This window comes from Aulonocara stuartgranti, assembly GCF_965226115.1.
Source record: "Aulonocara stuartgranti genome assembly, chromosome: 18".
Lineage (NCBI taxonomy): Eukaryota > Metazoa > Chordata > Actinopteri > Cichliformes > Cichlidae > Aulonocara > Aulonocara stuartgranti.
The window spans coordinates 268006-279888 of NC_138954.1; the positions used below are offsets into that span (position 1 = coordinate 268006).

At 48.4% G+C, this 11883-nt stretch overlaps 2 protein-coding genes across 6 annotated transcripts; both read left to right on the forward strand.

Moving 5' to 3' along the window:
- Positions 1-237: 237 nt before the first annotated feature.
- Positions 238-6933, forward strand: dnajc1 (DnaJ (Hsp40) homolog, subfamily C, member 1). The gene is made up of 12 exons (XM_082514073.1): positions 238-555; positions 1368-1469; positions 1566-1612; positions 1692-1857; positions 1958-2055; positions 2139-2232; positions 3927-4008; positions 4103-4269; positions 4375-4494; positions 4901-4949; positions 5252-5619; positions 6465-6933. The coding sequence occupies exons 1-12, from the start codon at positions 295-297 to the stop codon at positions 6531-6533; spliced, it is 1623 nt and encodes a 540-aa protein (XP_082370199.1). The 5' UTR covers positions 238-294; the 3' UTR covers positions 6534-6933.
- Positions 6934-7327: 394 nt separating this feature from the next.
- On the forward strand, positions 7328-11863 carry cUnh7orf25 (chromosome Un C7orf25 homolog). 5 transcript variants are annotated; one of them, XM_082514481.1, is made up of 2 exons: positions 7328-7401; positions 10344-11863. In XM_082514481.1, the coding sequence occupies exon 2, from the start codon at positions 10370-10372 to the stop codon at positions 11627-11629; it is 1260 nt and encodes a 419-aa protein (XP_082370607.1). In that variant the 5' UTR covers positions 7328-7401; positions 10344-10369; the 3' UTR covers positions 11630-11863. The 5 variants fall into 5 exon arrangements, with proteins under 5 accessions (XP_082370607.1, XP_082370606.1, XP_082370604.1 ...); XM_082514480.1 differs by lacking the exon at positions 7328-7401 and adding an exon at positions 7531-7597; XM_082514478.1 differs by lacking the exon at positions 7328-7401 and adding an exon at positions 7651-7798.
- Positions 11864-11883: the final 20 nt, after the last annotated feature.

Below are 11883 nucleotides of genomic sequence, written 5' to 3' on the forward strand. Positions count from 1 at the left end.
AAGGCTCCGCCCACTTCCTATCCATGTCTTGCCATGCAACGACTCTGTGAATGGACTGGAGAGGTGTAGTGGTAGAGTCCTCCGTCAAGAATGAGATATGTGTGTCGACTTTTTATTCTCCCTTAAAATTATTATGCCATAACGCTGCACAGAGCAGCTCTGCTAACAAGAGGAAGCTCCAACAGGGTAAAACGAAATGACGTCAGTACTCCAACGGGGCGGAGCATAATCACGTGATTGAAGAGGCGCGCGGAGCTGCAGCGGGCCCGCGCGGGGGCGCTGCTCCTCGCAGCCATGAACGCCACAGACGAAGAAGAAGAGCCGGATGTTCCGGACCGTGTGAGGTGGCTGTCGAAGCGATCGGGTGCCCGGGTCTCTATGGTCTCTGTAGCCGGATCCAGGAGCGGGTCCTCGGGGATGGGGCTCCTGCTGGTCTGCTTGGCCCTGCTGGTCTCCGCGGTCCCCCCTCTTAGCGCATGGGACGAGGACCTGGAGCTGCTGGACCTGGTGGAGGAGATCCCGCAGACCTTCTACCAGTTCCTGAACGTGGAGCAGGTCCGTGCCGAGCCGGGTCTGGTTAACTCTTGTCATAATGAAAGATTATTGCGACGATCACAGCTGATAGATCCGTTAGAGAAGGTGATCGATAATCAGACCAGATGTTACCTGATCATGTGTTTTTTAACCTGATCAATAGAACCTGCAGCAGGTGGAGCCAGGTGGGTGGGGAGGCTGTTATTGGTCCGTTATTGGTTGCTTATTAATGTAATGCTGTGTTTCTGAGCATGTGCAGTTCGCACAGCAGCAGGTTGCTCTGTGATGCAGACGGCGGCGGACTCTGACATCAGGCGGCGTTGAGCTGCTCAGAGGAAGTTGGTGTTTTTAAGGGCGATGAAAAAAAAAAAAACACAATGACTCTTCTTCTTCTTTTAATAAACGGGCTGAAGAGGCCTTCTCTGATTGGTCAGCAGGTGCCTTTATCTAGCTTTGACTGATTCTAATGCAGGTGCTCAACATCTGTGACATCACAGGAACCCTGGTGGGAATCAGCTGCGAGAAAGTAAATGTTCAAATAAAGACGAGTCACAGGAAGTTCATCATGTGCAGGTTTTCTCTTAGTTATCTCAAATGCCATCAGAGATGATGTCTGTGGCCACGGTGGTTGTCCGCCGTCTCCGTTAACCCGGGCTCTCTGCCACAGGCTCCGAGTGCCGCCGCTGTGTTTCCTCAGCCCCGTGACAGAGACTCAGCAGCAGATCAGCGTCGTGTTCTACACCATCACACGGGCCTTCATTCACTGCTGTCAGAGCAAACATCACCTGGTCTCAGGTGTCCAACGCTGACCTCTGACCTCTGTCTCTCTTCAGGAGGCGTCGGGAGCAGAGATAAAGAAGGCGTACCGCCGTCTGTCCCTGATTCTGCACCCCGACAAGAACAAGGACGAAAACGCAGAGACACAGTTCAGACAGGTGGGAACAACGACAAACAACAACAACCTTAAACACAACAGCAGCACAAACGACACTCGTGAGACCTGATGACTGTTAGCGTGTGTGTCTTTGCAGCTGGTGGCCATCTATGAAGTCCTGAAGGATGAGGAGAGGCGCCGCAAGTGAGTGTTTACATCTGTTTACGTCAGTCAGTGAGAGCCAATCAGAGCTTGGCGTTCTGACAGGTGTGTGACTCCTCAGGTATGATGACATCCTGCTGAACGGGCTCCCTGATTGGAGGCAGCCGGTGTTTTACTACAGACGGGTGAGGAAGATGAGCAACGTCGAGCTGGGCTTCCTCCTTTTCGTCATCCTCACCGTGGGGCACTACGCCGTCATTTGGTCCATCTACCTGGAGAAACAGCTGGTGAGTTGGCCAATCAGAGCGAGGTCATGGTATATCTGCTGCAGCCAATCCGAAAGGAGCAGATAGAAATAGCCAATGAGGGCCGGTCTTCTGTCTGCAGGATGAGCTGCTAAGTAAGAAGAAGAAGGAGAAGAAGAAGAAGCTGAACTCCAAACCTGCAGAGGAGCTCAGGTGTGTCAGTCAGGAGCGGGCTGACAGGTACGGTGTGACATCATCACCTGTGGAGTTCCTTTGTGTGTGTGTGTGTGTCTGATGTGTGTGTGTGTGTGTGTGTGTTTCAGAGACCACGAGCGACCTCATTGGCAGGACATCCTCCCTCTGAAGCTCAGCATCTGGATCTACCTGTCCATTAAGAACCTCCCCCAGGCCGTGCAGGTAAGAGTGGGCTGGTCTCCTCAGTAAGCCATAGCCACAAGGCCTCTGCCTATCAGGACGTGAGGGGGCGCGGGTATGGCAGCAGTCTGGGCCAATCACAAAGCTAGATGTAATTAGAGCGACTGCAGACTGAGCAGCGCTGAGGAAGGAAAAGCTCCACTATAACAATAAAGTTTGGCCTGTTTGAATCCACAGCTGTGAGATGTGCCCACACTGATCAGGGTCACATTTGTGATCTGAGGGATTCTTTAAAGTTTAACGCTCTGGATTCAGAGCAGATCTGACCCCAGCTCAGCCGGTGTTTTAGGACCAGAACAATTAAACTGTAGCAGGATCGTGTCAGATGCTTCACACCCTAATGCTCTAACCACAGTGGGATCTTCCAGGAATGATGACACTATTTTCCAGTGATACGATTGGTCGATGAAACCCCGTCAGAGATGACGACCGTCAGCACAGAACCAGCTGAGCCCCGAGGGCCCTCCTGGGCTTCCTGCTGAAATCAGTGGAGTGTTTCTCTGCAGTTACAAAGCTGTAAATATCACAGCAGATGTTACGGTGTCAAAGAGGCTGGGACACAGGAAAGTAGGTCGCCTCATTGATTTTTGCATTTTATTGCATAGAGCCTCTTTGAAAATATGCTTCAGTCGACAGGAAATATATTCATCATCTGTGCAAAGATTTGTGCTGTGAAGCAGTGAGAGATTACTGTTGATGATAACCAAGCGTTTGGCACATCTGTCAGTTACATTTAGAGATGAAAGCAGAAATGATGGAAGTTTATTTACACACCTAAAAATGTTTGGTTTGAGTGTTTGTCAAGAGTCGCCTCCACTCTCAGGTACACCTTTTCCATTTAAAGTCTGAGCGGCTGTAACTCTGGCTTCTATTGGCCGGTTTGCATGATTGACACCTCTTTTTAATCGTTGAGCCAATAGAATCACGGTATCGTTGTCGTGTTTACGTCAGTTCCATCAATCAGAAGTTGCAACACGAAAAGTACACGTGTTACTAAATTTAAGATCCTCGTCCAATCAAATGTCTGTAACTGGGCAGAAAACTGGATTTTTTTTTAACAGGAAACGGCTCTGAGGCATTGTGGGAGATTGAGTTATTAAGGAAACAAGCTGGATGTTTATTCTGTGAAAGCAACAGGAAAAGTCTGACTTCATGAGCGGTCTGCTTCTGCGGCTGGTTCGGTAAATCTTCGTTGGAGCGTGACGAAACTCGCAGTTTAGGAATTTGTGAAATCTCTGCTTTCAGAAAATGTACTGTTCGCTCGGGTAGCTCGTGCTATCGAGGCTCTGTTCTGCTTGTTTATGGACATTTCATGAAATGATGTGACCGTTAACTGTTTGTTGTTTTCGCTGTTTGGTGTTCGTAGAAACAGTTCATACGAGCTTGTAGCTGAGATTCAGAGGTTCCTGTGGATGCCACACACGCCGGGACTTACACAGCCTGTAACTCCTGTTACAACCGATGTAACGGGAACACACCCTCGGTACCGGTACGCTTTGAGCTGGTTAATGTGGCGATCTTTGGCACAGAGCGGGAAAAGGTGACAGCTGCAAGATAGAGCTGTATCCATGGAAATATGAAAGCTTCCTGTCCCACAGCCTGATGACGTAGCAGTGGAAATCCCTTCTGGTCCCGGCTCTGGTGCTCCTGGTTCTGACCCAGTCTCTCTGTTGCAGGAGGTGAAGCAGTACTATGAGGACTATCAGCAGATGAAGCAGGAGCAGAGAGAGGCTGAAGCTGAGCAGGAAGTGGCTCCACGTAAGAACAGCTGATCAATAATCAGTTTTCAAGCTGCCAGTTTGCCTTCAGAGTGATCAGTAATCAATCAGTAATCGCTGACCCGTCCTCCTAGGAGAGAAGCGGCCGAAGGTAAAGAAGCCGAAGGTGGAGTTTCCCATTTACGAGCCATCGGCAGAGAACCAGAACCACACCCAGAGCTATGACCCGGCCACATCTATCGAGGACATCGAGGAGCAGATGGACGACTGGCTGCAGGACCGCAGAGCCCCCAAGAAGAAGGTTATTGATCGCGTATTGATTGCTCACATCAGGTGTTAAAGAGGACCTGTTCTGGTTCTGTTAAACGCGATCCAGCCTCTGTGAACGCTCTTTGTCTGTCCTCAGGCTGCCGATTGGACTGAAGACGAGCTGAGTCTCCTTAGCAGGTTGATGGTAAAATTCCCAGGTGGAACTCCGGGCCGCTGGGAGAAGATTGTTCATGAGCTGGGTCGATCTGTCAGCGATGTAAGTGTGTTTGGTCTTCACTCTGCTGTGAAGGCTGTCCTGTCATCATCTTCTCCAATCAGTTCAGTTCAATTCAGTTTTATTTACACATAAATCACAACAGTCACCTCAAGGCGCTTTATATTGTAAGGTAGACCCTACAATAATACATACAGAGAAACACCCAGCAATCATATGACCCCCATGAGCACTATGAGCAACAGTGGGAAGGAAAAACTCCCTTTTAACAGGAAGAAACCTCCAGCAGAACCAGGCTCAGGGAGGGGCGGGGGGAGGAAGACGTGCTGTGGAAGAGAGCCAGAGATGAATAATCACTAATAATTAAATACAGAGAGGCGTCATTTAACAGGGACATACTCTCCTGGACCTTCTCTGCTTCCTGTAACAGAGTCTGTTTCTTCTACAGGTGACGGCTAAAGTCAAACAGATGAAAGACAGCGTGAGCCACACCTCAGGTAACTCCGCCCACCTCCAGCTTGCCTTCTGGACAAAAATGTCGCTGCAGTTCAACGTCGATAAACTTTCCAGGTCGTGTTTCTGTGGCGTAGCTTTGATTACTGATTACCGTGAACAAAGTTTGTAGATGACCAAATAAGACGCTGTAAAAATATGTTGTTACATTTTTGACACCAGTGATAATGTCAGTCGTCTCCATATGTGTCCAAGTTCCTTATAGGACAGTCACGTTCTATTCTTTGGTTCTACTGTCGGTTCTGTCCGGTTTCATCAGTCGTACTCCGATTCTCTCGTGTTTCAGGTCTGGTAAAGCTGTCGCAGCTAAAGGCGCCTCCTCTTCCTGTGAAGTCACATAATGTGGACGACAGCATGATGACTCAGAGGGAGGGCGAGGCTTGTGAGGAGGAACAAGAGGAGGAGGTGGAGGCACCGACGGTTCGCAGGAGGAACAGGAAGTGTTCGGATGGGGGGGGGGTGAAGGTCAGAGGTCGTCGGCAGAGAGATTTTGACCCGGCGACGGTGGACGAGGAGGACGCGGAGCCTCAGGCGGAGCCCACCGTGTGGACTCAGAACCAGCAGAAACTGCTGGAACTCGCTCTGCAGCAGTTCCCTCGCGGGACGCCCGAGCGCTGGGACCGCATTGCCAAGGTGGTCCCGGGAAAGAGCAAGGTGAGGTGGGGGCGGGCGAACTTTCGACAAGCGATTGAGAGGCGATCAATAACTTTTATTTTTTTTATTTATTTATTTTTTTTAGAAAGAGGGGCAATACATATTAATGAACATTTTAACAAATGTAAATATGCCAGATTATAGCCTTGGGCTAATTTCCATCTGCAGACCCTCTGGCAGGTTGGTGTTAAACACAAGTTAGTAAAAACATACAGAGACACTATTTACAGGTCATGTGACAAGGACAAAAACAGTGATCACATTATACTAGAACAAACAATGACAAGGAGAGTGGACACAGAGGACGGATAACAATAACGGAAACACATCAATTATATTGCACAAACCCCAGTATTGCACATGCCCTGACCGTCGTGATATTGTGTTCACCCATTGCACTAACAGTTGTTTCCCTTTTTGTAATACACTAACTCTTTTTCCCGTCCAATATAAAACATGATTATTAAACATGATTACATGTTTGTGTCCCTCAGCCGCCCTTTTAAGTGACTCTTAAAAATGGGTAGTCTTGTACTTTCCCTCACTGACAGTGGAAGACTATTCCAGAAGCTCACTCCCTGATATGACAGAGCATCTGTGAAAAGGTGGTCCGCCTGAGTGCCAGTTCACAATCACCTCTAACAGTGGCTCGAGTCAGTCGAGACCCGGCAACACTGCTAGACTTTTGTTTAATAAAATCACTCATTGTTGGAGGCACCAGACCATGTATAACTTTGTATATTAGACAGGCAGATTTAAATAATTTGAAATTAGTAAAATTTAAAAACTTGTATTTTTCTAAAATTTGACAATGGTGACTGACGGATTGTGTGTATCGATTACAGGAGGAGTGCATGATCCGGTATAAGATCCTCGCTGAGCTCATTCAGAAGAGGAAACAAGCCAAGAGCTGATGCAAGGTTATGACTCCACCCCCTCTGGTCAGGTGACCTTCCGCTGCCTCCTGATTGGACAGAATCACAGCACTTAGAGGATTGGACAACGAGGCGACACACACACAGATAACTGATCAGAATATTGATTAGACGTTCTTCCAGACTGAGCATGCTCACAGCATTGATCAGAAATTCTGTGTGATATCAATCGACTGATCGATATTCTGATTTGTGATCATCAGCCGGTCACGCCTTTGCTTTTGGGCCCCACCCTCTGCTGTGTGTGTGTGTGTGTGTGTGTGTGTGTGTGTGTGTGTGTGTGTGTGAAACAGGAAGTGACCTCACAGTCTGATGTGCCTTAATCTCTCTTCAGCCAATCACGTGTTTACTCATCAATAAACAGTATTTATTAGCTGCCTATTTGTTTTTCTTTGACTGAAATATTTACAATAAAACCTTGTTTCGTATTGATTGATTGTCATCGGCACTGATCAGCTCATGAAATAAACGTCTGATTTCTTTTCCTCTTTACCTGTGGTCAATAGTTTGAGTTCTGCTCTTTAACACGTTTTTAAAATATTGATCAAACTCAGTTGATAATGTTGTATTACAATATTATTTTATTGATCATTTTCACAGATCAGTGCCCTGTAGATGCTGAAGTGATCAATAAGGTTATGCTTATTCAATTCCACCGTCAGGCCGCGGTCTGTCTGTGTGTGGTTAACATGTTCCCGTGTCTGAGTGGCTAACTGCCCACAGGTGTGAATGTTTGTCTTCCTCTCTGTGCTAGCAACACCTGACCAGGGTGTTTCTACCTAAGACAGCTGGGATAGGCTTCAGCCGCGAATCAGAATGGATGGATGCATATTTCCATGGTAACCAGGTAACCAACTGACAAAGAAATGAAGCAGCAGGAAGCGCTGTGGAAAGTACAGCGTTTATAGAGATTGACAGACCACGTGACTTTCGCGCATTGCATTGTAGGTACGAGTGGCAACAAAATCAAAACACTGCATCAAGCGCTAGCACCGGTAATCACCTGGGATCACATCCATAACAGCAGCAGTGACCGGAACCTGGTCTGTGCAAGCCTCTCTTATTACGAGCTCTTATTTTCTATTTAAGGTTTGAACTCCGCCTTTGTTCTGAAAATCCTGCCGGAAGCGGCCGGGCTCTTCCTGCCAGCTGAGCAGAGCCGCAGAGGAAAAAACTGCTGTCAGTTAGCGTTAGCATTAGCCTCGCAGATAGCACATTTCTGCCGCGCACACGTCACTGCTGCCGTAAGTAACGTCAAAGTTTCCTTTTAGCTTCTGGACTTTTTAAAAATATATATATATATATGAATTACGTCACAGATCAACGTTTAATACCGGGCTGACGTCATGTTAGCATCATAGCTAACGTTCAAAGGTATGCGAGTTTGTACAGGTGAGTTCATACCTGTACAAACTTCAGCTTTAAGGGTCGAGTAAAGGAAAACCCAAAGCTGTCCAATCAGAGCACCTCAGAAATATCGCCTGCATTCAGATCACGTGGGTAGCTTCAAGAAGAACAAGCCGCACGGTCCAGGTCAAAGGTCACGGGACAGCGATCAATTATCAGTAGTGAATAGACCGGATCAGCAGCGTGTGTGATATAAACACCTGTGTAAGCAGCATGCAGCAGCTGTACAACAGCTGACGTCATCAAACTTTCCTGACCTCTGACCTTTAGGAAGAGCTCTGTGAGTAACGCTTACAGTACAGTATAGATGGGTTAGTCACGAGGTGAGGAAGAATTTGGAGAACTGCCCGACCTTTGATGGGGTGATGCTGAAGGCGCGACCCTGCAGAGGGTTCATGTTTGTTCAGGTTAGCTGAAGTCGACAGATGTGTCTCAATTGTGACGTGGTCGGAGAGCTGCTTCGTTCATTGTAGTGTTTGAATAAGAGGACAACGTCATCAGACTTCATGTGTAATCCACTCAAAGGGTAGAGTTGGGATTATGGCAGCAGTACAAGCTCTGTGCCCCAAAGCTAGGTCTGCGTATCGCTGGTTTCTACAATCTGCGGTTCTGATTCACAAGGTCCTCATTCAATTTAGCCTCAGACAGAAATATTATAATTCATTTATCAGTTATATCCATGTATACAAACAAAGCTGTGAGACTTCATCAGAGGTGTGAGCATCACAGCTTTGTGTCAAAGTAACTGAGGATAAAACATGAAGCAGATGTTCCTGGCCTGGCTTTTTATAGCAGATGACCTTAAAATATTCTGCAGTAGAACAAAAACTGAAGAAAACCATGAATCACCATGTGAACATGAACTGGTGCTGCTGAAGGGAAGCAAAGTTACAGAGGTTTGATTACAGACACAGCTGAGCAGTCATTGAGGTTTACGTGTGTTCAGTACTGTAGAGCAGAAATGGGGCTGTGACGTCAGAGGCCGACACACTGAACACAGCAGCGACTGGTTCATGATGATAGCAGAGCTTTGATGGTAAACTGGTGTGTGAGCACACTGAGAGAGAGAGAGCTGTAGGGCTGTGCGATATGACCAAAATCTCATATCCCGATATAAATCATCTGTCGTCCGATAATGATATAAATCACAAAAATGTAACATATTCTGTGAATCTCGGGCAGCTCGACTTGCGTGAAGTGTTTCCAGCTGGGCTTCTAGAGTCCAGTGTTTTAACCGATGCATGAAACGATACATTTTTAGACATAAGTTGTAACAGCCGCCGTTTTCTTTGTGAGTATTTATTACACGGCGTGCTGCGGGGAAAAGCCTGCTCTAACGTTTGAGTCTAAGGTTTATTTTTTTAGCACCTGGCGACTCTTTTTTACTTCTCATCCGTAAACACTCTGCATCTTTCACGTGATTCAGTTTATTTTGAAAAGTCTCAACAGGATCTTGAGCTTTATTGTGAAAGGTGTATGTGGAAAATAAACAAGCGGACACGCGATGGTTGTACCGTTGTTGTTGCTAACGACAACGCATAAAAACAAGCGCTTGTCTGTCTGTAGGGTGGTTATATATAAGAGAAAGAGAGAACTTTAAGAAATTAATATAGCCTCTACAGTGACATCAAAGCCATGAAAAAATATTACTGTAAACAGTTTATTTTGCGACACCACGAAACAAACGATAGCGTAAAACGAGAGATGTTTTTATATCATCATCCGATATATATCGTTATATCGAACAGCCCTAGAGAGCTGTGCAGGAAGTAAGAGCCAAACTCCGAGGGGATGAATGAGGATGTTTGAAGCGTACTTTGGATCTTCTTTGGCTGCTGGTTCAGTCAGTTTAGCTCAGCGTGAGGAAACCTGCAGAATCTGTCAGATGTCGACTTTCAGCCCGTCTGTGAACGTCTTTGTGTGGAATGCGTGTACCTGCTGTTTGCTGTTGTTGAAGTAGTTTTGTGAGCTTTAAGCTGAGAATCAAAATACATTTAAAACAGATTCAATGAGTCGATGTCACAAAAACAAACTAAAAATTTTTACTTTTAAACCCACTGTCCCCAACCGTGACAGGCGGTGAGCGTAGAAGGATGGCAATATCAGTGCTAGGTGAAATGAGGCGGAGCAGGTGGTGTCTCGTCAGACGGGCGCCGTACAAAGGTTTTGGGTGTAAACAGAGAGTGAAATAAACACTTACGATGACATCATAAAACAGGTTAGACTGGGTTTAGTCACTGGCTACCTGACTTCCTGTCACTGCAGGTGATCTTCCTGACCTGTGCAGGTGAATCGGGAAGATGCACTTTGAATGATTCGTTTGGAGTCGTTATCTTGGCTACAAACAGGAAGTGACCTCTCTGATACACTCTTTGTCCTCAGGTGTCCTCAGGTGTGATGCAGATGCCATGTCCCTGCAGGCTGTGCTCCAACAGAGGATTAGCTCTGCCCAGCAGCTGCTGCAGCGGGCGGAGACGCTGTGTCTGGGTGTCGAGGGTCACCAGAAGCTGTGTGGGAAACTGCGAGCCGAGCTGCGCTTCCTGCAGCGGGTAGAGGCAGGAGAGGTGCACGTGAAGGAGTCTCACCTGCACAGCACCAACCTCACCCACCTGACAGCCATCGTGGACTCTGCACAGAGTCTGGATGACATCACAGCGCTGCTGCACGTCTTCACCTACCAGGACTCTGCCGGGCACCGCCGCACCCTGGTGGTTGATGTGGTCGCCAACGGGGGACACACTTGGGTGAAGGCAGTGGGCAGGAAGGCGGAGGCTCTTCACAACATCTGGCAGGGGCGGGGCCAGTATGGCGACAAGAGCATCATACGGCAGGCCGAGGACTTCCTGCAGGCAAGCCGCCAGCAGCCTGTACACTACTGCCACCCGCACGTCATCTTCGCCTTCTACAACGGCGTCTCCAGCCCCATGGCTGACCACCTGCGGGACATGGGCGTGTCCGTCCGCGGTGACATCGTGGCTGTGAATGCTGTGGCAACTGAGGAGGAGGAAGAGCAGCACCAGGAGGAGGAGGAGGAACAAGCTGAGGAAGACAAGGATGGTGAGGTGGACGAGGAGGAGGAGGAGGACACGTCAGAGCTCACGCGGGTTGACCGCGGCACAGTGGTGGCCAGCCTGGCGTTCCCAGCACAAGTGCATGTGGAAGAGTGCCGGCGGGTGAATCTGGACATCACGACACTCATCACGTACGTGTCATCGCTCAGCCACGGCCGGTGCCACTTCGCTTTCAGGGAGCATGTGCTGACAGAGCAAGCCGCCCAGGAATGCCGCCAGCAGGTGCTTCCGCAGCTCGACGCTTTTATGGAGGGCAAGGAATTGTTTGCCTGCCGTGCCGCCGTCCACGACTTCCAGGTCATTCTGAACACGCTTGGCGGGCCTGGTGAGAAGGAGCGCGCTCAGAAGCTGCTGGCCCGTCTCCACGTGGTGGATGACCAGCCGTCGGAGCGCACTCTGCACCTCACGCCCAGTGCCAAGATCAACCGCCGTTCACTCATGATCTTTGGCACCGGAGACTGGCTGAGGGCCGTTACCATGACAGCAAACAGCCGCTTTGTGCGGGCGGCAGCCAATCAGGGCGTCCGGTACAGCGTGTTCATCCACCAGCCAAGAGCGCTGACCGAGGGCAAAGAGTGGAGGGCCACACCCGTCTGAGGCCACGCCCACAGTTGACTCATCTGCGGCAGACGGTTTCAATCAATCAGGCTGATCAGACATCAGTGTCAATAAAGCTTGGGTTTAAATTAAAGTTTACATTGTGGAGAAAAAAGGTTTAGTTCAAAGAAAGGAGAGAAAAATGGAAAACTTTAGTTTGAGTCTTTGTGTGGTCACGTGCTGCCTAAACTTCCTGTATATGTATCTGCTCAATAAAGTATATGTACTGATCAATTCACTGAAACCACGAGCCT

What these genes read in the sequence shown, in the direction of transcription:
- cUnh7orf25 (XM_082514481.1), top strand. Translation starts at nt 10,370, where the DNA reads ATGTCCCTGCAGGCTGTGCTCCAACAGAGGATTAGCTCTGCCCAGCAG.
- dnajc1 (XM_082514073.1), top strand. Translation starts at nt 295, where the DNA reads ATGAACGCCACAGACGAAGAAGAAGAGCCGGATGTTCCGGACCGTGTG. An exon ending in GATGAGGAGAGGCGCCGCAA is followed by an intron (nt 1,613 to 1,691) that starts GTGAGTGTTTAC and finishes GTGACTCCTCAG; the next exon opens with GTATGATGACATCCTGCTGA. An exon ending in TCTACCTGGAGAAACAGCTG is followed by an intron (nt 1,858 to 1,957) that starts GTGAGTTGGCCA and finishes TTCTGTCTGCAG; the next exon opens with GATGAGCTGCTAAGTAAGAA.